Here is a 27,887-nt window from a genome sequence, read left to right as displayed (position 1 = left end):
CAGCTAATAAAGCAACTGCTTCTCAGTATAGATACCAGAATACTGCACATTTAAATGGCTTTTTAAAAGCCTACATAAGCTACTTTTTCTTGAGACTTGCCCTGTGGCCCTCATTTTCACCGTGTTTTTAATTCCTGTCACGTGACCCGTGATGTTATAGAAAACAGCGAGAGAGCGGCACCAGAACTTTACTGGCAGCAAAATAACCATCGTGTGTCTGAACCTCATTGTCTGAGGTAGAAGCCTCCAGAATGCATGTACATTTGGGACGTTTTCTGTAGCTGAAATTTTGGTACATTACTATTTATTACCTTTATTTGCATAAATGGATCATGTTTAAACATGCCACACAATATATACATTATATCTAGATGTATATATATATATATATATATATATATATATATATAAACCTAGATATAAAAGCAAGGGTTACCACCATGGTACTGGAAAAGAGAAAACACTTAAAAGGAAACCTGAGCACAAGCGTATGACCAACATGTGACCTTCCCCTTGAGTCTGGAGAACATTCAAACAGAAGATGAAAAAGACAAACTCAAAAAGCACAGGGGCGGTCCAGAGTGGGATTAGCCTTGCAGTGAAGAAAGGCTGTATAAAAAGCTGGGCGAGGACAAGAAGGAGATTTATTCAGTAAAGAAAAAATACAACAAGGCAGTGGCAACAGCAGCAAGCTGGGAGTGACGGTGCATTGACTGTGGTCTGGTAGTTCTACTCTTTTATCCCGTGGTCTTGCAAAAAGAGGAAATGTCACTTCCAGGGGGTGTGAAACCATCTGGTGAAGACCAAGCTAAAAACCACATGTTTCTCTCCAACATGCACTCTGTACAAATGGTATTTCACATATACTGTCAGATGTAATATTGCTTTTAAAAAACAGAAGATGAAGAGAAAAAGGAAAAATATATATTTTTTATGTGCTTGATGCCTGAAATTAGCTCTGAAGAACATTAAGAAAATAACTATACCAGTTTATAACTAGATGGGTTTTTATATGATGAGATATACATAAAAGAACCAGGACTTTATTGGATTATGAGCAGATGAGCTAAAGAACAAAAATACATGTACTTTCTTCTTCCTTGTTCTCTCTGTATTAAACTCATTCCTGTTTTTGCGGGTCAAAGAAACATTTTAGGATAACACAGAGGTCTAGTTTGCAGCAGGTGAACAAACTGTACAAGCTGTGTGTGTGTGTCCTGGAGCATGGTTGAAAACATGCTGGTAACCAGTTTAACCTGCTCAGGCAGTTCCTTTTAGCCTGCATGCTTTCTCTCTCTCTGACTTTACACGGCCCTTATTTAAGCGAGCTGAGTTTTTCCGCGTCGCACCTGTATCTTCCAGTAGACCCACCTGAACAGACGCTGTGTTTTTAACCACCTGGCTCAAAAGGACCCATCTGTGAATGCTACTAAAGTAGATAAACAGCAAATACTGGAGTGGGATTCAATTCTGAGGGGGATCCAAGTGGGATTAACAAGAACAAGTCTATACAGATTGCTGCTTATTCTTGCAACATGAAACACTTCACTTTAATTACGTACCAAACAATATCTCCGAATAAAAAATTGAAGATGAAGAAAGAATTTCACTTCTTTGCCAAATGACAACAGACTGGCTGATTATAAACCGAGTACAAGCACATAAGGAAAAAGGAAGGGTGTAAAAAGTGTAGTTTACAGCAGGCATGATGGTAATCAATTTTCTAATAAATTAACCCTAACAAAATTAAAGCAATCAATACTTTAAGATGTTCTAAGGCCTCTAGATAGACACAAAGTTGATACTAAAAAATGATTTGGACCATTTTTCTAAAAGTACGCTGTAAATGAAGGCAACTCACACTTTAGCTCTAGTAGTTAATAATAAGGGTGTGCAATCTGACAATATTAGATCGTTAAGGATAAAAACATGACGACAATCTCCCAAATCACCGTCTGTAGTTCACATTTCATCCCTCGCGGTGCCTTGTCTGTGCGTATTTCTATGGCCCATTCACAGCACATACAAAGGTTTTTTTCTCTGTCAATTAAATGGTAGGCAGGCTCATGTTAGTACTACAGACACACACCCAAGAATTATTAAGCGCTCAATCAGTGCAGAAAGTACGCTCCGCTAACAATCCCTCAACATGATGATATTGTGCTGCTAGTGATTAATAAAAGGGTCTTTGTGGCATTTTTCTCCACTGACCTATTATTGTTTTTCTTGTAAAACTACAGTATATTGAAAAAAAAAAAAAATAGAGTTTATATCGCCTATCGCCATTTTGAGAAAAAATATAGAGATATCAATACTGGTCCATATGACCAGGCCTAATGTAACCAAAGCAGTAATGTTTTATCTTGTAAAGGATATGATTGTCCAAACTGTGTGAAATAAGGCATTCAAAAGACTGTTTAAAGTAGGATTTTATTAACATGGTTGTTACCTCAAAAACAATTTGAAATCACTAGACTGGTCTGCTGCATTGTTATGTAGCAAGTGTCGCTAATGCTACACCACTTTAGCTAAACAAAGTGCTAAAGTGACTTAAAAAAAAACTTCAAGTTTTATATCTCAGCCTTTTTGGTTGAAGTTAATTGTACTTGGAACAAGTTTGATAAATTGCTTAAATACATTTTTAAAAATATTTGAAAATACATACACATACATGATCTTTTATCCCTTTTTTCCCCATTTAGGATGATGATTTTCAGTGGGTGAATTGTTTTATATTATTGGTCAGTAACTTAAAAATAGTATAAAAGATCTGATTGAAAAAAATTGTCATTGTGATTTTACAAAGAAAAAATTATGATGTTAATTTTTTTCCCACCCCTAGTAGTTAATCATGAATCATGTGGCCTACTTTAAAGCTCTTTTAACAATATTTACCTGCAACTAGTTTAGAATATTTAGCACAGGATTTATTCCAGCCTTTACTAACTAATAATTGTTGTCTCCACTTTCTTTAGACTATATAGTAAAATATAAAGAATCAGTTCAATATAAATATTTATGTTTTTTCTGTCCACAATTCTCTATCCTATTCGAGTGAGACAAGTTCTAAATATACTGGTTTAAACAAAGACCAGTATTCATTCCCACTGATGACCTGCAATGTATGAATAATTCAGTCTGTTCTGGTTCTTGTTTTTTTTAAATCCACCAAAGAAAAACAAAAACCCTTGAGAGCTTTTTATGATTGTTGTCTATGCAGCTGTAATCCAAGGCCAATACATTTTTTTACCAGGATGTCAAATCACATGTAAAATTAAAATTAAGAGATACACCATAGCCTGTAGACCAAAAAACATATTGATAAACTAACAAAGTAGTACCATGAAAAAGTTGAACAAGGACAATCCTAAGAACACTAGTGATCCAAAGCTACCCAGACTAAGTGATGACTTAACAGACTTTAACTTTCACTAAGAAGCTGTAGATATCTTCATCCAAAAAATTCAGATCAGCTGCTTTCTTTCTTTCTTAAAGAGTGTTTAACGCTGAGGTTATTAATTAACCCATTTTTGCTCCATTTTTTCCACCTGTTTTGGATCAGTTTGGATTGGAGCTGTCAGGAGTCAGCTTGAACCGCAGTCAACGTTTTAATCTGCATCTATCATCCCACGTGCTCCGGGAGGAGAGGGAGGGGTTTATCTTTACCGAAACTAGAGGTATTAGTTTCTTGGCCAATCACGCAGCAAGGAAAGGGAATCCCTGAGAACCAGAAGGCGTGTGAAAAGGCCCTGGCGTGGCCAGCTTGGCCAATGGCGTATCCCACAGAGAGACGTATAAATAAATAAGAGATATAAATAAAAGAAGAGGGAAACACATCCTGGGGGCATCCCCCATTGGCGTAGACAGTGCTGCCTCACATCCATTCCTCCCTCCCTCTTCAACCAATCACTCTCAAGTTTAAAGATATTTGCTTGCACTCTGTTACCCACCCTCCCACCTCTTCTCCACTCACTGTAGACACAACTCTCTCTCTTTCATTCTCTCTCATTAATTATCTCATTTCTCACTCTACTTCCCTGAGGCACATAATGAGGTTAGCTCCACAGTCTGACCTATAAGCACTGCCATGGAAACTGCAACATGTTACAGCAAACACCTTTTTCAAGTTTGGGATGGGGCTCACTTACCTTCATCCTAGACGGAGGTAAATTAGACCTAATGTAGTTTACAAAAAGCCTCATACAGATATTAATCTCCTCCTTTTTTTAGTTATTGAACGCTGAGCATCCGCAACCACTCAAACCTGGTCGACCCACTAGAGGAAAACATTGGCAGGATTTTTGAACATCGCTGAGCAGCAGAAATGTTCACACACTGTGTTATACAAAGCAACAACACCATGAAAGTTTCGGTTAACATCTGGCCCTGAAAACTACACAGTTTCATTCAAGTACACGTGGAGTCTGTTTATTTATTAAAATTTGTGAAGTCAACAGGATTCTCAATAGAAATCCTTCATCTGGCTGATACCTGGAAGGAAAACCTAAGAAGGTTTTGGCCAAGATTTAATCTAAATATCAGAAATCACAAACCCATGGGATGCACTGTTATTTCGAATCATTGGTATGGCTTCAATACAAAAGGTCAGTTTAGCAGGAATGGGGTCAATTATATATGTAATTGTGTAATTGATAATTAATTACGATTATAGCATAATTCTAATTATAACTGTAATTTAAAATATCTGTTGCTGTCGTAATCGTAATTAAACTGTAAGATCAACTTTGAAATTGCCATGAAAATTCTATTAAAATTCATTTTAATGCAAAACTATGTACGTTCTACACATATGTAGTTAGCAATTAAAATATGTTTCATATCGAGTTTTCCAATATTTTATCATTAAAAAAAAATTTAAATCTAGGGGTATACTCACAAAATAGACTTAGACGCCCACACCAAAAATATTAAAACATATATTTCCATTGATTAGGAAGCCTAACAAGGTAACCAATAGATAGGAAATAAATTAGATGATACAGTAGATATTTGTTTTTAGTGTATTTTACAGCTGATTTAGGAACCGTTACTATAAGAGATGCTAACAGAAAGCTAAGTAAGGAAGTAAGTAAGTAAACTTTATTTTGATAGCGCTTTTCACAGACAGAGGTCACAAAGTGATTTACTGTGAACACAATGAAACTCAGAACAATAAAATCTAACACGAACTACAGTAAGCTAACAGCTAACACAAGAGGAAGGGTAACTTTTATCAGGTTATTTATTTCAGACATAGTAATGAGTGATTTATTGTAATAATTGTATTGAAATTAAGTAATTGAGAAGGTAATTGTAATCACCTTTCTGAGAATAAAAAAATAATTGTGATTTAATTGCAATTGAACATGGGTAATTGTAACTGAATAATGTAATTGACCCTAACCCTGCAGTTTAGTATTAAACCATCTTTGTGTTAGTATTTAAGTCCTATCAATGGGGTTTTTGATTAGACACACATTGCACAGCAGATAAACCATTAACTTGATGAACTTACCGGCAGACTGGAGGGTCGACCCTGCATGCTGTCCTCTTGACTGCTTTTGACTGGTTGATTGGAGGGAGGAGCACTAGACTGGGAACTAAAGGAGTCCTGGGATAGTTCCTGAGAGTAACAAACAACAACAAAACAGATTCAGTGCATGCACAAAAAAAAAAATCAAGTTAGACATCATCTTAGCTGTTAGGACCAGCTACACATTGAGACAAATAACCTTCTTTACTGGGCTGGATTAAAGTGTGCTGTGTCTGAGTGTAATTTGAATATTTACAGTGTGCCATGTCAAAAAGGAAAAGACGTGGCACAGAAAAACATTTGCTCACGTCAGAGCCATCCCCCTCACAGGAAATCTCCCCTCTAGTGAATTGCAGGTGTTATATTTCTCATTATTCTCAAAGTAAATTCAAGAGGCTTCCGTTTAATTAAACAGGTTTAATTAAACAGGTTTAATTAAACAGAATACATCTATTGTACTGGTTATGTCAAAGCCTTGTGCAAACCTCCCAGTTACTGTTTCCTTACAGTAAATAGCTAATGGAATTAACCATCAAGGTTGGGGTCAATTAGATTTTTCAGTTTTCAATTACAATTACAGTGACCCACATTTTTTCCAAATACAATTATTCTTTATCCTCAGGAAATCAATTACATTCTGAATTACTTAAGTTTAATTATAATTCATCACAATTACTGAGCCTGAAATAAATCACCTAATAAAAGTTAACCTTCCTCTTATGTTAGCATCTCTTATAATAACGGTTCCTAAATCAGCTGTAAAATTAACTAAAAACAAATGTCTATTATCTAATTTATTTCCTATCTATTGGTTACCTTGTTAGGCTTCCTAATCAATGAAAATACAGGCTCTAATAATTTTAGTGTGGGCCTCTGAGCCTTTTTTGTGTCAGTATACCCCTAGATTTCAATTTTTATTAATGGTAAAATGTAGGAAAGCTTGATATGAAACATATTTTCATAAATGTTAACTATATATGGTAGAACTGTACAAAGAACTGAAACATGGTTTCCCAGTTTTCCATTAAATTATAATTGACAATTTTTATAGAATTTTCATGGCAATTACAATTACAAATTCAATTATCAGTTATAACAAAAACCAGTACATGAGAAGAGATCCAACAAGTCTCATCAATTAAGCATCATTCAACTGAAATCCCACAAGTCCAACACTTTCCCTGTCGCTGCTGGTGTGCCTCAGGGCTCTGTCCTGGGGCCCTTCTTCATCATCTACATTCTCTCACTGTCACATCCTTTGTAAACACAATATCATTATCCATTTCCACTGCAATGCAGATGACACCCAGCTCTACCTCTCAACCAAAACATATTCATCTCTTCCTCTATCCTCCCTTACCCTCTGTTTACAAGAAATTAATTATTGGTTCTTGTCCACAGCCTCGTCACCTCCCAGATCGATTACTGCAACTCACTTCTGTTCGGCCTCCCCAACAAATCCCTCCAGAAACTAAATACAACTATGCAGCACAGATCATCACACGGACCCCTACCACTCACCACCTCATCCACGTTCTACAACAACTTCACTGGCTTCCCATAAAACAAAGAATCAACTTAAAAATACTCCTCATTACATTCAAAGCACTCTATAACCTGGCTCCTCCGTACATATCTGACCTCCCCCAGGTCGCCACTTTGCTCCTTCTCCACTCTCCAGCTCTCTGTCCCACCACACATCACCATTGGGCACAGAACATTCAGCCGCTCTGCTCCCCAGCTTTGGAACCCTCTCCCCCCTGACCTCCATATCATAAACTCCCTGCCACTCTTCAAATCCAAACTCAAAACTCACCTTTTCAGAAAGTCCTACACACACTCACCATCTCAATGCTGTACTCTGTTTTATTCTGTTGCTTCTGTTTTTATGACTCCACTGCACAGTGTCCTTGGGTGTTTTGAAAGGGGCTTTTAAATAAAATGTATTAGTAATATGGGAAAGCTTTGCTTTCGTCAGTGAAGGGAAGCATGTTGATCGTTCCAAAACTGAAGGGACAAAATACAGTACACTGCTCTAAATGGTTGATGGAGTTAGTTTAAATCTTACTTGTGGAGGCGGGGGAAACCTCTGATATGGCGACTGCTGCTGAGACTGTGGTGGCTGTTGTTGTAGAGGCGGAGTCTGTGAGTACGGTGACGGCTGGCCCTGCTGTGCATGGCCTGCAGGCTGCTGGGATTGAGATGGGGGCCCTGCTGTTGGTTGTGGTTGTTGCGCTGGCCCCTGTTGCTGCTGCTGAGGGGTTTGCTGCTGCTGCTGCGTTGGCGTCCCGGGTCCAGGGGTAGTTGAGTACCCAGGCTGGACCTGAGGGCCCTGCTGGCTTTGTGGAACAGGACCCTGCTGCTGCTGCTGCTGTTGTTGTTGTTGTTGTTGTTGTTGTTGTTGTTGTTGTTGTTGTTGTTGTTGGGGTGGCTGCGGTTGCTGGGGAGGCAAATACGGAGGTTGTCCTGTCTGTGACTGTGGGGGCTGACTGTAGGGGGGCTGACCCGCAGAAGGGTTATGGGGACCTTGGGTTTGTTGGTAGGGAGCCCCTTGCTGTCCAAGTTGAGCGGGCGGCTGTGTTGGGTGGCCCTGGTGGGAGTATGGAGGTCCAGAGTTTCCCTGGGGCTGGCCGGGATAAGGATGCTGCTGCTGCCCAGGATGAGGTGGGGGGCCATGCTGGCTGTAGTAGCCCTGACTTTGCTGGCCATAACCTCCAGGGCCTTGTTGTCCATAGGCAGACATCTAGGAAAAAGTTAACAATAAATAACAGTGGTTGATTTCAATAAAAGGGACGAACACTTCATGTTGTGGCTTTATTAAATTCAAAATGTAAAGTAGTGGTATTTACTATGTTCTCCGGTAACTTTGAATCACTGCGAATCATAAAAACAATAAAATTCAATACAACTTTATTTATATTGCGCAAATTACAATAGTTATCTTGAAACACTTTCAAAAGATAAAAATTCATAAGAAAAAAAAAACAAAAAAAAAACAAATCCATATGAACAAGCATCAACGACAGTGGGAAGAAACAACTCCCTTTTAACAGGAAGAAAATCTTGACAAACTACATCTTTATATTAGGAAACCATCTGTGATTTCAAGTGAAATATTTCAGCACTGTAAAAACAAATACATTTCATACATAATCATTTGCAAAGCATCGCCTACATTGGAATATACCAATACTAGTAAAAAATGGCGCCCGAATAATTATTTAGTTTTTATGCCAAAACATTACACTTTTGAATGTTTATATTTCCACCTGGCATTCAGTATATTTGCTGAAAAATGTTAAAGTTTCATCAGTGATAATTCTTTAAAAATGTTGATCCTTTTATTGAATTCTTTTGAAATGGAAGCAACACAGTTTCTCTCTGGTGAAAACCCAAGGTAAACACAAGCACAAGTCTTTCAGTGCGATGGTGTTCAATGTTTTCACAGAATAGAAAACATTTGGTTGATTAGAATTTCTCGTTTGATCATAGGTGGATAGGTCTATCCTATGATCCTTAGAACATGAAATAGGCAAAAAGCCAACACCAGCCAACTAATGGCGCGCTTCCACTTGCGGTATCGGCTCACCTCTCTTTTTGGCGTTTCCACTGGGAAAAAGTACCTCCTCCGTGGTACCTGGTGATGCTTTTTTTAGTACCTCTTTTGTTGAGGTTCTAAAAAAAGCAACCCTGGTCTGAAAATGTAACGTAGGCTCATATCAGACACTGATTGGGTCTAAGAATCATCACAGCGTAGACTCATCAACTCAAGCACAGAGAGGAAGCATTTGGCTATCATTAATTTTTCTTGGTGATCTTGTGAGGATGTCAGCAAAAAAGTGCAATCCGTGGAGTCTGGCAGTTTTGCAAATCAGGTTGGTTCTCAGTGGAAACGCTCCACAAAAACCTGAAAACGAGAGTGCGGAGCCGTGTAGAGCCAATACCGCTAATGATAACACGCCATAAGTTTTCAGGTATTATTCTGTATTTTGAGCTTTCTTTGTAATGATGTTTAGAGTAGAAACAACCAGCGGTCAAATGTTCTACTGATTTAAAAAATGCTACAAACCAACTATCGTAGGCTTCCCTCTGGAGAATTAGTCAGTACTGAAGGTTAACACTTGTAATGATAGTATGTCCACTAAAGAAAAATATGAAATAAATACTTGACATGTAAAGTCATATCTTTTGTTTTCCAGTCATTAGAGAATTTCTTCCAAATTTATCTGAAATAAAAAAATAAAGACCACTGTTCTCCATACCTCACTGTAGACTGATCTGTCTAATCATATAAGAAAACCAATCCCAGTGTTGGCATTCAGCCACGTATTGCTTTAAGTCACTGGAATGAAAATGAAAATCGAGCTTGACTTCAGATCCTTGAAGTCTAGTAAAAGTCGTTTTCATATTCAGCCTGATCCTGCACGGCGAATGTCTTTCAATACATTGTTTTCTTTTCATTACCCTAAAGAAGTATGGTAGGAGAATAACTGACTGACCTTGGGAACAAACACTTTAATAAAAAGAGGGGGGAGAAAAACTGTCAATTGTAGTTTCTTGAATTCTAGGAGGGAAGGAGCTGATGACCTCTCAGGAATTCTAAGAGAGATCGTAAAGAACTGTCACACATCTAAGGACAACACGTGGTGGCTGTATTGTATCAGTCTGACAAAAGCAAGAGAGCAGTTTTCTTCTCTGCAGGGCACTTATCGAGTCCACGGTCAGACACCAGACAGGCCAGTGAGAGATAATCACAATGGGCACGAGACCGCAGGCAGCGGACATGGGGGAAAATGGTTTGACTTGAGAGGTTTCCCTGCATGCATCTCTGTTAAGACAGGCTGCCTGACTAAGAGAGTTCAAGAAGGGGCTTATCCAGGGATATTAGTAAGAAGCTCCAGCAAACTGGATGTTAGCTATTTGCAACATGCCAGCACGTGCAAGCATTTTCCCCATCTCTTTTGCTTTCAGGAAAAGCAAACAAACGGTAAAAATGTATAGAACTACGCATTCTTTAGTTTGAGCTCAGGATCCTAGTGGTCAAAAACAGTAAAGCTCAAATAAGCCAACGTTACTAGCAACCATGATCAACAGCAGCCTATGTTTTCTTGTAATATGTGAACAAATTCAATGACTTGAGGGAACTTTTCAAAATAACACAAATATGAAAAAAGTAATCATTCTTACACACATCTGCAGAAAACATATCAGATCTTACCAAATCACTTTCTGGCTAGACACAAATTATTTTTTCCCCCTTCAAAATATGCTACACATTCTTGTTTCTCAAAAGTCTTGATTCCACACTGCAATGGCAAAAAAAATGACTAAAATGATAACGTACAACATCCAGTTTTTAGAAAATAAAGGTGAAATGAAGGTTTTTGATTGTAGTTTGTGTGTGGATATATGGGTGGGAAAATAAGGAACACAGCTATTTTAATTGCTTTGTTTGTTAAAAACACAAAAAACATTTCTATGAAGACGAGGCCTTCTTCTACTGGCAATTATTGTTAATGCTGTTCAACATTTAACTTCTCTAATTTATTTCTACAAGTCTATTCAAGAAGAAGCTTTGACATTTGCACAAAAGCATAATTACATCAAAATTAATTTAGATTACTTTAAACCTCACAGAAGCTTCAAGTCTACTGGATGCGCATTAAAAGTATTTTTTTCTCGTTTTCACCGACTGTCATGTACGGCTGATTTAAGATAATTGTCTCTTACTGCAAAATATTTTTTTTTTTCATTCCCAATGGCAAAAAAACTAACTATTCCTTAAAAGAAAGCTGAGTGTTTCCTTGGAGCTGCAGTGTGACCTTGTCTTAACTTTTGATGAATAATCTAAGTCGAGAATGAGCTTCATTTGAGATTGTCAAACTCGGTGTGAGACTGTAAAGTAAACAGGAATAGCGAAGTTAAGATGCCTATCCTAGACTATGCAAGGGGTGAGTGAATAGATGGAGAAAAATCCCACGCTTTAAGCCCACCTTCTTGGTAGCCTACTCTAGGATAAATGATTGACGACAAAGACAATTAGATCCTAGAAAGTGAAGCTACAATGGTGATTAGAAACTGACTTGTTGCACATTAACCATATCAACACTGCAGCGAGCTTCCTTCATGTGTGCATAGCATTGGCCTTGAACTTGTGAAAATAAGGACAACTCATTCACTACTGTCTGACTAAACCCGACGAATGTTCCCATTTCCATCAATCCTGTGACTCAATGACCAAATAAAGACTTGACTGCTTAAGCTGGCAGGAATGTAAAGAACTTATTAACTTTTCATCTGGACTTTAAACCACATCCCAGATTGTTACAACGCATCACTGATGTTTAGGATGGTTCAATTAACTATTACCTGATGTGTGAGCAAAAACAAACTTTGGAGTTTACAGTTTTCTTGCGTTACTAAAAATTAAGGCAAAAAATGTGTCAAATCAAGTGTCATTCTGAAAGGTTTTTTTTTGTTACCAATGATTTAGTAAAGTTATCCTGATACCATAATACTGATGATTAAAACAAGCTTAAGAAAATAACCATGTAGATACCAACTCCTTTGTTTAATTTATTTTAAAAATACATATATATATATATATTTTTTTTTTTTTTTTTTAAACTTGAAAATGCTTGCCTGCGCATTCACAATTTTAATGCTTTTTTATTTTATTTTAATTTTGTGCCTTGATACTTCTTGTTTGTATTGTGTTATCTAAATGCTGTTGGAAAGAATTATACTTTGACAACCGGATTTATGAAAGTGGAGTCTTAACATTTGAAGATATAGGCTATATTGAATCGTCGAAATTTGGAGGATGTGAATCAACAATCACTGACCTGCTGTCCATACTGCATGCCAGCCATTGGACCAGGTGTCCGGCTCTGTATGGCCATGGGGTACCTTTGAGGACCAGGAGGTCCATAGCCCTGCCCTGGGTAGGAGCCTCCCTGCTGTGGCCCTGAGGGAGGTGCCTGCTGCTGCTGAGAATGGGGGTTGGGTCCTCCATAAGGTTGTCCCCGCATCTTCCCTACCTGGTCCATAGGGCTTGTAGGCTGCAGGACACAGAAAGAGCAACTGTGAGCAAGAAAAGTTCAAGGGCGGACCAAAAAAGTAATGGAGATGATGATTTCACTGGCGCTCCGTTGTTGTTCTGGGCTAGAGTAACGATCTTTCCTGGTGCTATGATATCACTCTTAAACAAAATATATATTTCGTAAACAAGGAGGAGAGGGAAGCTGTAGAACTATTCAAGCCAAGACCTCTTTGAGTGTTTTTAATTTAAGAAAATATCATGGTAGCGCAGTGGTCCAGTGGTTTGTAATTCTGCCCCATAGTACGAGAACCCTGGGTTTAACTCCTGGAGCGGACCTTTAATCTGTCATTGTGGAGTTTACATGTTCTTCCTGTACATGAATGGTTTATCTCCAAGTATTCCATTGTCCTCCAACACATGTTTGGTTAATTTAAGCTCCAAATTGCCCAAAGGACTGAATTGGCCATTAAATATATTTCTCTATAGAGGTGTCCCGACCCTGATATCGGTTCCATATCAGCCAGAAAACGAATATCGGATTTTATCGGACTGCATCTAAAATCACTGATATAAGCCCTCCGACAAAATTTTCCACTGCAGCACTTCTATCCATAGGTGGTTCACACTCCTACAAAGTAACCTACTGTTGCTGACTATTGTTCTCTGTTTGAGTAACATCACTTGATCAGACCTTTTTTAACATTCCACACTAAAAAAATTAGAATAATAAGAATGTATGATTCGTGCTGATAACGCATTGGATCAATATTGGTATCGGCCGATGCGCAAGGCTGCAATATCGGTATCATATCGGAAGTAAAAAAGTTGTATCAGGACATCCCTATTTGTCTATCTGTAAATATAGGCTCTGGTGCATCCCATCCTGTAACTGATATAAGCTGGAAGCAGCGCCAACAAAGTCCTGAAAGCGAGTGTTGAAGAAGGGAGAAAGTAAACATCAACGGTTAAAAAACAGATTAGTTTAACTACTACGCTTTAAAGCATCCCTTCATAAACCAGAATAAACAACCAAAAACTGAATAAAAGGCAAAGAATGTGGGGTGGGTACAAGAAATGAAGACCGTGTGAGGAATTGGCCATAAATGAATGAACAAGCCCACTACATCCGCTAGGAGCAATTTTCTGCCTAGGGGATCGTTGGGGCCGTGGGTGGGATAATGTTACAACACAGACGTCAGGGAAATTCTCCATAAAAAGAAAGCTTATGGAAGGGAAAAAAGTTTGATGTGGCAATGGAGCCGGGACAAACACTCCCAGCTGGAACCATGACAGAATCGGAGGGTGAGCGTCTGACCTTAAACTGGTACACAGAGTTTGGACCAACGTACTGGGTCAGAGTGGCTCACGAGCTAATGATTGTGTTGTGTGAGGAGGTAGAGAAATTTGTTAACAGTGTCAACAACTGTAGCCAAGGTCAGGAAGTGTGTGATGATGTGGAATCCCCACCAAACACATACTTTCCCTGTGTAATAAAATATTGTTCCAGTTAGTTCATGATAGGATGAGCTTAATACGGCCAAGAAACTTCAGAAACTCTTGAAAAAAGATTGACTGTAACTGGATGTCCTTCGTAGTTGCAATGTTACTGACTAATGAAGCTTTGTACAGTCACGTCAAAACCAGCATCTGCAAAATGCAAGTCACAAGCTTTGAAGCAGAAACATCTCCTGGCCTGCTGACCTCAGGCAAAACTTCCATTGCTTCCCACGGTTATTAATCCATGTGCGTGGGTGTGTGTGTTTTCCTCCCTCATAACCTCTTTTCCTTGGTTAAGTGAGACAACCACCAAGGCTATTTATAGCTGAGCGAGACGGAGAGGGCAGTCTGCCGAAAATGTAACAGGTCCCAGCTGCACGGCTGTTTGAACCCTGGCCAGGCTTTGCTCTTCCTGGGCTTTAATAAAGCAACAGGCTTTGGCACTCTATGAATGACAGAGCAACGATGAGAGAAGGAGGGGTCATTTGGGGCTGGGGTGTCTCAGTAGGAAGCTGCGTGTGTCAAAATGTGTGTGTGTGTGTGTTGGGGGAAGTGGAGGAGGGAGGAGGCGGTGGATCAACAAGCTGTCTACACGGTCAACTCAACATTATCCAAGATTACATTCCACTCCACGTTTTGCCTCCAGCCTCCCCAGGCCACACTCTCCTGAGCTCCTCCAGGTTCAGAATGAGTGTATCCGCACACATGCATACATGTCTGCATGTGTGCGGATGTGCACGGTGTTACTATTTTCCCTTGGGTCATTATCCATCACACCGTGGGGAGAGAGGCTCAGACCCTGGTAGAATGTCTCCAGTGACCTGTAATGCACTTTTAACCCTAGTCTGGAAAGAAGGACACCACAACACCCCCACCCCACATAATTAGAGTCCTTAAACTGCCAATAATTAAAAAGAAAACCTACACGTTCTGGTTGATTCAAGCGTAAATATCTAGTTTTGGCCAAAATAAATGACACACATTAAGTACATTTCTCACTAGAAAGAAAGAAAGGTACAGCTGCTCCTTCCTAATAAGCTGATTAAGCCATGCGAATGAGCCTCCTGTGTTATCAGTGCAAGTGAGCCATGGAGACCTAGCATGCTACTGCTCTGTGAATCACATGAAAAATGACCTCGTGCTAACAAACAAGCAAATCTGTCATGCTTAAGGTAGATCCTTTTCCCATTTCACTAAATATTTTAGCCATGACTGGGTCATAAAACTACCATCCAGGTTTTATTTGGTGTTGTTTGTCTTTTATTAGTGTTTCTTAAATGGGGGTACATGTACCCCTAGGCCGGGGTACACAATGGCACTAGAGGGTGTACTTGGGAGAGAGAGAATGGCAAATAATTAAATAAAGAGTCAGTCTTGGTCCCACATCAGGCGCGAGATGACCAGAAATGATACAAGAACTATAGAAGTAAATCTATTCAGGAGCTGCTAAATCAGTGTTTTTATACCTTGGGGTCGGGTTCCCATGTGGGGTCGCTCGAAATTTCTGAAAAATTAAAATAGATTTTTTAATTATTTTTTTTAACTATTATTTTTTTTTTTTAAAAAAAAATTAAAACAACACAAGATTAAACAACTGTATTTCTATAATATATAGTTCAACTAAAATGAGAAGAAAAAAAAAAAAAATCACCAGAAATTCTTGTTTTCAACATGAGATCCAAAAAAGGTTGGGAACCACAGAACTAAATTCTGTTTCTTTCCACTAATTTAGAAAATGAGAGTCTTTGAAATGTGTGTTATCACTCGTTCATTCCATCATTATGCTCTATAGTTGTTTTTAAATAGTTTTCTAAGTAAAATGTTGAAGTCGGACAAAGGGGCGACTTGAATTCAGGAAATAAGAGAAAGGGGGGACTTGAGCCAAGAAAGTTTGAGAACCACTGTTTTAATACACTTGCCTCATTACGTTCATTCAACATTCTACATGAAAACCTGCTTTTCTCTTAAGGAAACTAAGGATGGTGTACATGTCGACAGCATTGTCGTCGACTGCCAAAACACTAGTCGTTTTCTTCATTATTACGTCACTAAAAAAACAAACAGCATGCGCTTTAAATGAAAGTGTGACATATGTGCAATATATAAAGCAAAAGCTGACAAACTCAGCCACAGCAGGAACATTTTTACCACGCCAATGTTTGGCAAATTCCCACTGTGGCGCATTTGAACGCTACCTACTGCAGGTGGACGCCAACATGCACAAGGATGCGGACGGTGAATGAGACGATGGCTGCTAAAGAGAAAAAAACAGTGCTGTGTGGAAATTATTTAGCATAAAAGATAAAGTTTAATGCAAATTGTGCATCAAAAAACTGTCATTCTAGAATTAATCCATGTCAAAGGGGAACATCAATAAAGAGCACCTGGACATCAGAGTGCTTCATCTGAAGGTACACAAAGGTAGCGCAGCTCAGCAAGCTAACGTTAGCACGTCATCATTGGGCAACAATGATCGTGTGCTCGTTCGCGCGTGTGAAAAAGTATGAGCGAGTGAGAGTGAGAGAGAGAGAGAGAGAGAGAGAGAGAAAGAGAGAAAGAGACGTAAAGGTGAGTATAGTGATGTTTTTAAATCTACTGTGAGCATATCTGCTAATGACTGAGAGCTTCACGGCTCTGTATTTAGAAGGCAGATCGCTCCCACGTCTGTGTCTTTCTCCATCTCTCAGTCTAATCACATGGTTGCTAAATGTGAGGCCTGAAAATCTTATTATTGAGAGCCCAACTGAAAATCTGATTTATTATTTGTTTATTTTGTTTAATTTCTTAGTGTCCATTGTTTAATAATGAATTTGTATATCGCTCGTGCCTGTTGGGAAATGCCACATGCATTGATGTTTAGCTGCTCATCCTGTCTCACAGTGTGCACATCTAAGTAGTAAACTGATAACTTGGTATGCAGAAAAGAGTTCCAGGTTTTAAATGTGCTGCATATTATTAAAAGACAATGTTTGGAGTTGGATTTTGCCCATGTTGGCAGGTGACGTCACCTAACACACCTCCTAGAATGTGAGCTCCTCCCTCTCCAACAATCAAACACTGCGGTTTAATATAGAATATATATTATACTTTATTGCCATATAGGTGAATGCAAACTGCACTACTGGACGCCCAAATTACACTAATTTTTCTGCTGCCGATCGTGGTGGGAGTCACTGGTGGAGCCACGGACCCATTGTTTACACACATCAGCTGTTAGCACTCTGTGCTAAAGCTACACCAGTTTATGCAGTGACACCCGATGTGGTATAAGGAAGAAACAACGGGGATGTTTACGGATTCGTGGCTCACAGCGCTAACAACGGACTCGGTTGTGGAAATGGACGGTTTTCAACTTTTACGCGGTGACAGAGAGCGGTAAAGACAGAGTCTGCTGTGTTTTGTGTGCAGAAAAGAAGGAGCTGCTGCTGCTCCTGCAGCAACGCTCACACACTTTTCTGACTCAAAATGACTGCACATTGTTTGATTGCGTCATACGCTACTATTCGGCCTTGCTTTTAACTCACAAAACCGAAAACCGAATGTTGCTTTTTTTTGCAATATTCGACTGAATATATTCGGTTACCGAATATTCGGTGCATCCCTAGTTCTAAAGGGACTAAATCACGAAAATATCACGGCACCACTGCCTGTGAATATCCTACTAAGTGAAGCGTTCAGACTGTTTTTTTTTTTTTTAACATTTAATTAGCTTTTTTGTCAAAATGCCAACTTGTGCTGCTTTTGGCTAGATAAAAGACGGCAGGTTTGGATTAATGTCGTCGGTTGGACGAACGTCTCTGCCGAAAAATCCCCATCTCTGCTCGGCGCATTTTGAGGCTTCTTGCTTTGACGACAGTACGAGGCTTGGATGTGAAATGCTGGAATCACAGAAGAGGAGTAACGCTTAAACCAGACACTATTCCCACTATATTTCCCCACAAAACCAACAGACCGGTTCGCCATTTTAGTGCCAACGTGCCGAGGGGAAACCACGACAACAGGTATGTAAGCACAGTCACATAATAGTAATTATTTTGTATGGAAGAGTACATCTACAGTATTTTACAGGTGATATAATCACATAAAACATTTGGTACACTACTGTTTTGATTCCCACAATATCCGTGTGTGTCAGAGCGGTGCCTCACACGCTCGAGTGCACACTGCAGGTATTCAATCACATATCCCATTCCCTATATCTGCTCATAATTTCTACCTATGATTTTAATGCACTTTTAATCATTTAATAAAAATGAAGAAATGTATCATAGGGTGAGGAAAAACAGATGTAGTGGGGCTGTATGATATTAATCACTAAGGGGAGTAAACTAAAAGTCCCTTTGGAACTTTTCTTCACAGATCTTTTCAGATCACAGAATTGGTTTAACGGCAAACAAAAGAGATTTACATTGACATTTTTAACTTTTACTGATTTTTTTTTTAGGGCAACCCAAAGTAGCACAAATTGTCATTTTGACTGAAAAAGCTGCTAAATGATCCAAAAGCACGCTGAATGCTTCACTCCTATACAACACAACAAACTAAAAGGGGTGATCCGCATCATCAAATACGTAATTTTAATATGGCGGCGCACAGGTCTTGAAACGGCAAAATTTAAAAGTTAATTAAAACGAATATGGTGCTAAATAATGTGTTTTGTTAGACATAGATCTTCTAATAAGAAGGTTTTAAACCACATTTGTAAAAACAGTGAAGGATCCCTTTAAAGCCTATGTAGGAACATTTCAAAATAAAACATATGAAAAATAAAATAATTACATTCATTTTAGTAGCTTTCCTTACGGTCCGGTGGTTGGGGACCCCTGGCTTACAGAACTTGAAAAATTTACATATTTCATTATTTTATACTTAAAAAATCTTAACAACATAGCAATGTTATTACATGGATGAGTTGATTGTCATATCACTTATGATGTTCATATAGTTACATTTCATATATTGTAAGCACAAAATGCTAAAGCAGTAGCGGAACAATGATTTCACAACTATTTGATATAATTTCCAAATTCTGTCTAATATTCCAAAGCTTCGCCTCCTTGTGTTGTTTACATGTGCACAAAATGTATCAATCAGACTTTAAAACTAGCTTTTTAATTCAGTTCTAACATCCGACTGTTACTGATATATGCACACAGTTCAGAGCACCTCGGCCAATGCCACAAAGCACTTATCAAAACAAGTTTTTCTGATCTTTTTCTATTTGTATTCTCCATTTACTAATAATACATAACAGTGGGATGATGACAATGCCATGCAGTGGTATGAGCCAGGATCTTGGAATTTATTTGGCAATTTAGACTTATTTTGGACCAGGCATATAAAAAGTACTGATATATCCTACTCCAGTAGAAGTACTATAACTTGATTGAAATTGTACTCAAGTACAATTCATACATAAAATACTCAAGTACAAGTAATACATAGCTTAATTAAATAGTACTCAAAGTAAAAGTTATTAGTTACTTTCACCCCCCCCATGTTTATTTTAGGTAATAAATCTTACCATGGTTCCCTTACATATAGTAAACATCTCATGTATAAACTTCAAAAGGAAGAGACACAATCTTGCACATTTGGAACTTAACTTATTTTTCACAAAACCCTCTGTATTAAATAAAAGGTTTGTCAAAATGTAAACTTATTTTTTAAAATTAAAATAACTCAAATTCAATTCAAAATTTAAAATAATGCTCAGGCTCTCAGTATAGCTAAATGTATGAACTATAAAACAGTGCCATGTGGGTAACAACATAGAAACCATAACCTGCACCGAAGAAAGTGGCTGAATGTTGATCAGACACGACTAAGAACATATGGATTATGTTCTATGAAACAGAAAAAATAAATAAAATAATAATTTACTCAGTAATGGTTGGGTTTAAAAATGTGATGAATTGCTTTACTTCTTTTAAAACGTACTTTTGTACAAGTAAAATTACTAATTTAGAAATATACAAGAATCCATAAAAGCAACTCAATCACAGTAATGTCAGTAATTATAATCCATTACTTTCACCTCTGTTTGAGACATGTATTGCACATCGATACCAGGTTTGGTAAGAAATAGATCAGCTGATTTCCTATAGGCTACAGACCAACAGGACTATACTGATTACTTACACACTGGAGAAAAGCCTATCTAACCAATATCTGAAGCCATGTCTGCTTTATGTGTGTCCAATCTAGTAAATACTATATGCAATAGTTCAGACAACTTGTTGTTTGACTTATTTGATCATGTTAACACATCCCTCTGTTGCAGACTGGGAGACGTCATCACCCCGCCGACTCCTTTTACAGCATTGATCTGTTTACCAGAATGTCCCTTGTATTGCTTAAATTCTGTATCTCACATGCCATTACACCTCCGCCAGTAGTAGGTAAGAAGAAGGAACAACTATTAGTCACTTTTTTAAAATAAGTCTAATTATTATTATTTTTTTACTTTCATTCTTCTATATTAAAGGGTCAGTATTATGAAAAAAACACTTTATAATGATTTTGCTACAGTGATATAAATTCCTTTAGACTCATTCAGAGGGCCAAAGTTGAAAAAGTTTGTTTTCCCCTCTCCCTTGTTATTCCACATTTTATAAAAAGTCAGCTCCAAACGGGCAAGTTGGATTTTTCTCACGTTGTGACATCACAATGCAGAAACCCCTCCTCCTGGCAATCCTGGTTCCTCCTTCCCTACATAAGAATGTGAGCTCCTCCCTCTCAAACTGCCTCACAGGTAAAACAAACATAGCGACGGCAGGTTGATATTACAGTTAATATCTTTATCGTATATAAATATTTCAGTATATACAGTAGTTAAACCATGCTCAAAATCAGTTTCACTTTTAGTAGCCGTTATACCACCTTGTATCGCCTTTCTGGGAAGATTTGATGTATTTGAGAGCAAAATAATGGACTATCGCCTTAAATTGACTATTTCTGTGGTCAGAAGAGGTGAGGAGGAGAAAGACTGCTAATGATTTACTGCTGCTGCGATAAACACACGCTGCAGCAGCGCCTGAAGTTGCATGTGTGTTTACGAATACTCATGCATATGCATGAGTTTGGGAAAATAAACCTCAAATACTATGTTGTTGAAGTTCTTAGAAACAAATAGAGATGAGTGAAAAAGAGCATAATACTGGACATTTAACAATTATTTGTCAATTAAATCTCTTTGAAATGGTGTTAATGAAAACAGACATTACAGAGTTTGCATGTTTAGAGCTGCATTATACCTTTACCAACTAAACACTAAACATAAACCTAAGTACTGAACACTAAAGTAAACCTGTTTTCTTATTTATGTTAATGAAATGGACTTTGAGAACATTTTCATTTAATTTTCATTAGTTGAGGACAATCTTAACCCTTTTTAATCATAGTTTTGTCAACATAGATTTGTTTACATTTTGGATTCATAATTTGTTGATGGACATGGTTGCATTTTTTAGTGTGGTGTGTTTTTTTCCATCTTAAGAGACTGGGTGAAGAAAAGAGAGGTAGGGTTTTTATTTCTGAGGTACTGCAGGGAATACTCACCAAAGGCAAGATGGGCATTGTGGGGAAAGCCTAAAGTAAACTGCCTGAGTAGAGTGCACGTTCTTGTGCTTTGACAGATAAAGAACTGCAATCAATGTCTTGTCCAAAAAACAATAACAACAAAAACTACCATTTGCAAGCCTCTAGTAAAATGTTTTTATTTTACAAATATTAAAACATTTGTAAAAATAGTTTGACATGCCAAACTGAAAATTACTGAGAGCTAAAACGAAAGACTACAGTGCCTCTGATTTTCTGCAATTACTGGAAATAGATGTAAATCATGGACTGAACCTCCTGAAACAGAACTACCATTCTAGAAGAACAGTATCACTATATTTTCCCATCAATCAGGCAATTTTCTTCTCCAACTAAGGGTGCAACGATTAGTCGACATTGTCGACAAAAATCGGTAACAGAATTAGTCACAGACAAATGTATTTGTCAACAATTGTCGGTTACGTCATCACCGTCTTCTTCAAGCTGCGGATGGAGCAGAACATTGTTTTTCATGTGGAGTGGCTCATCTCACCTTCTATATATCTGTGCTCAGAGCTATATGCACGTTATGGATGTGAGTAGAGGGAGATATATCATCAAAAACATTCCCACTGGTAAGAATATGTCGCTGTTACCGGGAGCTCAGCGCTGTCGACGCTGCTCTTACACATAGCTCTGTTCTTCACAGTCCAGGGCTCTACACTAACTTTTCCAGTAGTGGCACTGGTGCGACCAACTGAAAAAGTTGGTCGCACGAGCACATAATTTGGTCGCACCCTTTTTTTGAACAAGGGGCTGTACAGCATAGCCATGCATGCTAATGAATAGTTGACCTAACCGGTATTGACAATGACTTGAGATATATTTGCAAAATGTTTTAATGTTTTAGTTTCAATATTAAGTTTTTCTGCAACAAACAGTGGCTGAAATAACAGGTCATTTATTTTATATAATTTTAAAAGAAGACGTAACAATTTTTTTTTTTAAATAACAGCAAAGCATAACAACAGGTTACATGTATTCAGTTTTTTTTATTTTGCAGAAATGCTGTACTTGAATTACCTTAACAGTAGCATAATCAACTTAGCATCTGGATTGCTTCACACCATGGAATTAAATTCAGAGGGTCCAGCTTTTATAGTGGGGTCTCTTAACCCTCTTCTCCTGGTCAGAGGTCTGCAACCTTTACTCTACAAGGAACCATTTAACCTCATCTCACCTGAGTTCTACACAGTTAAAATTATATAGAATGTTTGATTTAATTTGATTTATATTGATCATGTAAATGGAAACTTAAAAACAGTTTAAAATAAAATAAAATAAATTAATAAAACAGTATCTTGCATCTTCAAATTCTTACACATCTCAGTTTACATGAACACAATGTTATATAAAATATATATTTTTTTAGTTAATGTATTTGAAAGGCTACAAAAAGTAACTTGAATTTGGTAATGCATGATCATGTGGTCAACACATGCTAATTGCTAATTTCTTGCCACACATAAAACATGCATATTTAACCTGCACATTGGAGGTTAAATTAATCTGTTCCCACACAATTAAAATCTCTATTTACTTCCAGAATAGTGTTTTTGTTGGTTTAATTATCTTACCAGGGATTTAAAACTTAAGGTTAGTCACAGGTGGAGGAAAGTTGATGGTCTGTAGATGTTGCAGGAGGTGAAGTAGGATGGTGCTGAGTCATGGCTCAACGTGATTTATTTTAGGTTAACAAATTGTTACATTTTAATTTTATTTGTCATTAATCATTAATAGCCTCTGTAAAAAATAACTCTATTTCAATAGTTTTTTTTAAAGTTATAGGGAGCCTTTGCAAAAGAGTCAAAGGGCCACATTAGGCCCCAGAGCCACAGGTTGCAGACCCGTGCTCTGAGGGAACCACAGCTGAACATCTGTCCTGGCATCATAGTCCATCAGTTCTGGTCTCTCCATGCTGATTCTGATGAGCGTGTACGCTTTATCGCTGCACTCAGCACGTTCTTCCTTTTTACTGCTGCTCTCAATGTGAGCGCACTCAGTGAAGGGCTCGTTATGCTTGGCTCCGTTTGCAGACCGTGCACACTCCAAAGGAGCACACTGGTGTTCATACACGGTGCAGTCACTGTTGCATTACCCGCAGCGCGGAGCGAGAGAGTGAGAGAGAGAAGTGCACTCTGTGGGACGTGACATAGCGCTCAGCCGCTCCGTCCAAAATAATGTCACCCATACACACTCGCACAGATGCGACCAGAGAAAATTTTCACTCACACACATTGAAGATATACTCACATATGTGACCATTTTGGTCGCAGTCTCGAGCCCTGCTGTCTATCTGAAGCTGTGACGACCAGCGATACATCACGTACCGCTACTTAGTTCAGACCAGACACCCACCCAACAAAGTCAACCAGTTTAAGTTCCTTCATCAGATCCACCCAAAGTTCCCACAAACACAGTGACGGTACTCTACTAAAGCATGCTAAGCTAACCCACCGACACATAAGACTGGGCTAAGAGCTAATGCTAACCATTGCATTAAAGGAATAGACCAGTAAAAACTACACAACTTACCGTCATTAAACCACAGAGGGCCACCAATTTGTTTATGGTCAGACTTTACACTTGTATGGAAGGATAAACGCTAAACATGTCACACGTCGTGTGAAATAAATGTTAGCATAAATACTAATGTCACTATTTATCCGTCCCAACTTGTGAAACGCAATATATTTAATTATATTTCACGTGTTCACAGACAAAGCTGGTTCCATTAGACAGTAATGTAACTATTGTGATTATTACGCCTAAATATCCTGCATGATTAAATCATCAGCTTGATCTGATTTAATTATAGAAATCAGAGATATTTATCAACCATAACTTTATGTAATTCAGTAGATACAAACTAAACTAGATTGAGCAACAGTGGTTAATATTAAACAGTAAAAACACTATTGCAGTTATTTTTGCTTTTCATGTGCTTTTTTTTTTTTTAGAAAATAATTTCACTATTAATGAGGAAATAAATATGTACAAGCTTTCTAATGTGTAAATGCTATTACTGAAGCAGATTCTAGTTTACACTAAGTTGGGAATTGTTTTATTTATTTATGTATTTATTGTTTTTAATTGTCGAAATTTGCCCCAAGCCAAATTTAAAAGATTGTAGCAACATAGAGCAAATTAATGTACAATTTGTCATCCGATTAGTCGTCTAATCCTTTCAATAATCGATGACTCGTCGACTATTAAAATAGTAGCTAGTTGCAGCCTTATTTCCAACACAAGATGAGAATTAGGTTTGAGCTAAGCTAATGCTAAATGGACTTGTATGTGACAGAACTATCATAAGCTGGGTTTCCATTACAGATTTTTGCAAAATAAAAGTGACGTATCTAAATGTCAACAAAGTATAATTGCGCTTTGAACGTGTTTTTGATGAACGTTGTTTTGGGCAGGAGCCTCGTAACTCCTGTGAAATCTCATCTCGCGAGACTTCGCTGCAAGAAGATGGACGCTCAGAACCTCCTTATGACACTCCGTATTCCTTTGTTGTAAGTATAATGCTAAGGTTTGTCACGTTCCGTGACGTGTATTTGCAAAAAAGGTGTGTCCATAGCGCTTCTGAGATACATTTCAATATCAAAACATCTGAAATTCCTCCACATGAAAGGGTAAAAACTTCTTTGCAATATTTGAGTGTTTGTTTTTCGAAATTTCATTCAAACGCTTTCATTTGAGTTTAACGTGGAAAACTGCAGCACTGAATAAAAACTAAAACTATAAAGTCCCAGGCTAAGTAATACCCTTAAAGATGTTCACACATCAGATCCACACAAAAGACAAAAAAGTTTCCCCGTTTGCAAAACAACAAACACTCTACTTCCCATGTGTCAATATATCTTGTTTCCAGAGTTCACCTTCTCAGGTTAGCTTAGTTTGTGGTTAAAGCCAAATATGAACTGCCTGATTTTAAAGAATCTAATTTTGTAAATAAGTAGAATGAAACAGTATTTATTGCCTCCTGAATAGTTATTTCTATAGTTTTTATTATTTATAGTCATCTCCCTCCTGATGTGGGACCAATACTGATCCTTGTATTTTCAGTTCATGTTCTGATCAAGATCATTTCTATCATCATTTTGTGTTTTTTGTGCCATTCTTTTATTGTTTGTCGGTTCTTTTTATTATTCAGCATATTGTTTAACTTCTTTTATGTTTTTGTTGTCATTTTTATGTTGGTATTATTTTGTGTGTGAGTGTTTCTTATGTAGTTTTCTATGTTTCTCTGTTATTTTCATGTATTTTGTAGTGACAAAAAATCTTTAAAAAAAGAAAAAAAAAAGAAAAGGTATATCTTGAAAAAAGTCCATATATCGGTCAACCTCTAATATTTAGAAATGTATTCATCCATTTATTACAACAACATAACCTGGAAAATACACCATAAAATTCACATATGTCCAGGTTTATCTTTCTGGTTAAGGAAATACCGAAAACAAAAACTCTTTTTAAAATCAGTTATAAGAATTCTCTAATCACCATCATGTTTGAAGAAAAAAATTACCATTGAAGCTGGCTTGGTAACAAGGCTTTCCAAATTAAGACCTTAAAACATGTGAGCTGGATGGCATCTCATCTCATCTTACAGCACAACTCTGCATTTGTTTTTCAGCTCTCAGTCATCAAGTCAATAGTGTAGAGAACTCCTTCCTCTTCATTTTTCCCCTCTTCAACAAAAAAAAGAAATACCAACAATTAGCACATGGCTAATCTGCATAGAGGGAAGCCGGAGAACTCTGGCAGACGGAGGTTACACTGAGTGTATTGTCTCACAATAGGCTGTTGGTGAATATTGCGAATTGTGTGTGTGTGTGTGTGTGTCTTTGTAAGTATTTGAGAAAGGTGGTGGGGTGTGCTGGAGTCAGGGCCGAGTGGAGCAGATGGAACGAAGGGGACGGGGGGGGGGGCTACGACAGACGATAAACAACTGCTGCTATTTTAATCCGCCACACGGCCACATGGCATCGGCTCTGCGCACACACCATTGTTCTGCCTTAAAGCCTTTCGACACGCAAACACACACATGGACACAAACACACGGCGGGTAAGACCGCCCTCATATGGTGGTGAAGTCACACGCACATCAAAGAGAGGGACAGGATATCCTTTATTGTCAGCACAGGGCTACTGAAGTGAAAGTGAGTGACTGCTCTGCACTCTGTGGTTTCCTTCAGATTCACAGCAGGATGTTGCCCAGTGCCACCAATCTTCCATTGGTAAAGCTCTTTACCAAAAGAGAAAGGGGTCAAGTGCTGTGCTTAGACAACACTCACTGCTGACACTTCAGCAGCCATGTGAGAAGTCTTGCTGGCAACTTCTTGCACTTAAAAGTAGTAGGATGCTTCAAAAGATATAGAATATAAAACATGTATAGGACCCTATCAAATCCACATTAACAAAATAGCGGAAGGAATCACAAAATCGACCAATGAAAACGGAATCCACCGCTGAATTTGGAAAGTGACAGAATGTGGATGAAACGCCATCATCGTGACGCAAAGAACGTTTTTTGAAAAAAAATTAGAATTCAGAACTAGATTAATAGTTTTTAAAAAAACAGCATTAAAAAAATGTGGAAAACAGAATTTGGAAAAAATAAAAATGATTTCATAGGGACCTACAGAAAATACAAAACCTTAAATACTTCTAAAGTACGAAAGTAGGTAAGAATGCAGCAATTAGTCAACGTTTGACAACAAAAATAGTTGCTGACCATAATTGTCGTTAATTTATCACACCTTTTTTCACCTTTTTCACGCTGTGGAGCTGAACACCATTTTTTGTACGGAGTGAGTGATCTCACTTTCTACCCATCTCTGCAATGATCGCTAAAGACGACATAGCAAAATGACTGCAAAGTCCGAATGTGGAAGCGCCACAACGCGGTGCTGCTGAGACGTAGGTAAACAAACATCAGCTGATTGCAGCTTTAGGGCAAACATAAACGTCCAATCCTGTAGCCAAATCTGACCGTAAAGCTCCGCCCCAATGTGCCGCTGGCTGCACAGTAAACAAAGACGATCAGCTGATTCCTAAACTGAGCGTGACGCTCTGCCCCAGGCCGGCTGAGTGGGCAAGAGTCCTGCGGTCCATTCATTAGATCAGTGGTTCGAGAAGCATTTTGGCTCAAGTACCCACTTTCTTTATTTCTGAATCCATGGACCCCCTTTTTTCAAACTGCAATATTTT

At 38.1% G+C, this 27,887-nt stretch overlaps 1 protein-coding gene across 1 annotated transcript in view; it reads right to left on the bottom strand.

Moving 5' to 3' along the window:
• arid1ab (AT-rich interactive domain 1Ab) overlaps positions 1-27,887 on the bottom strand; it is an 82,779-nt gene that overhangs the window by 26,581 nt on the left and 28,311 nt on the right. The window contains exons 2-3 of the mRNA XM_028460618.1: positions 7,602-8,276; positions 5,516-5,623 (exon numbers count right to left, since the gene is read on the bottom strand). Of these exons, the coding sequence (XP_028316419.1) occupies positions 5,516-5,623; positions 7,602-8,276 (783 nt within the window). The remainder of the gene's footprint in view (positions 1-5,515; positions 5,624-7,601; positions 8,277-27,887) is intronic.

Source organism: Gouania willdenowi, chromosome 11, assembly GCF_900634775.1.
Source record: "Gouania willdenowi chromosome 11, fGouWil2.1, whole genome shotgun sequence".
NCBI lineage: Eukaryota > Metazoa > Chordata > Actinopteri > Blenniiformes > Gobiesocidae > Gouania > Gouania willdenowi.
This window is presented reverse-complemented; position numbering and strand designations above follow the sequence as displayed.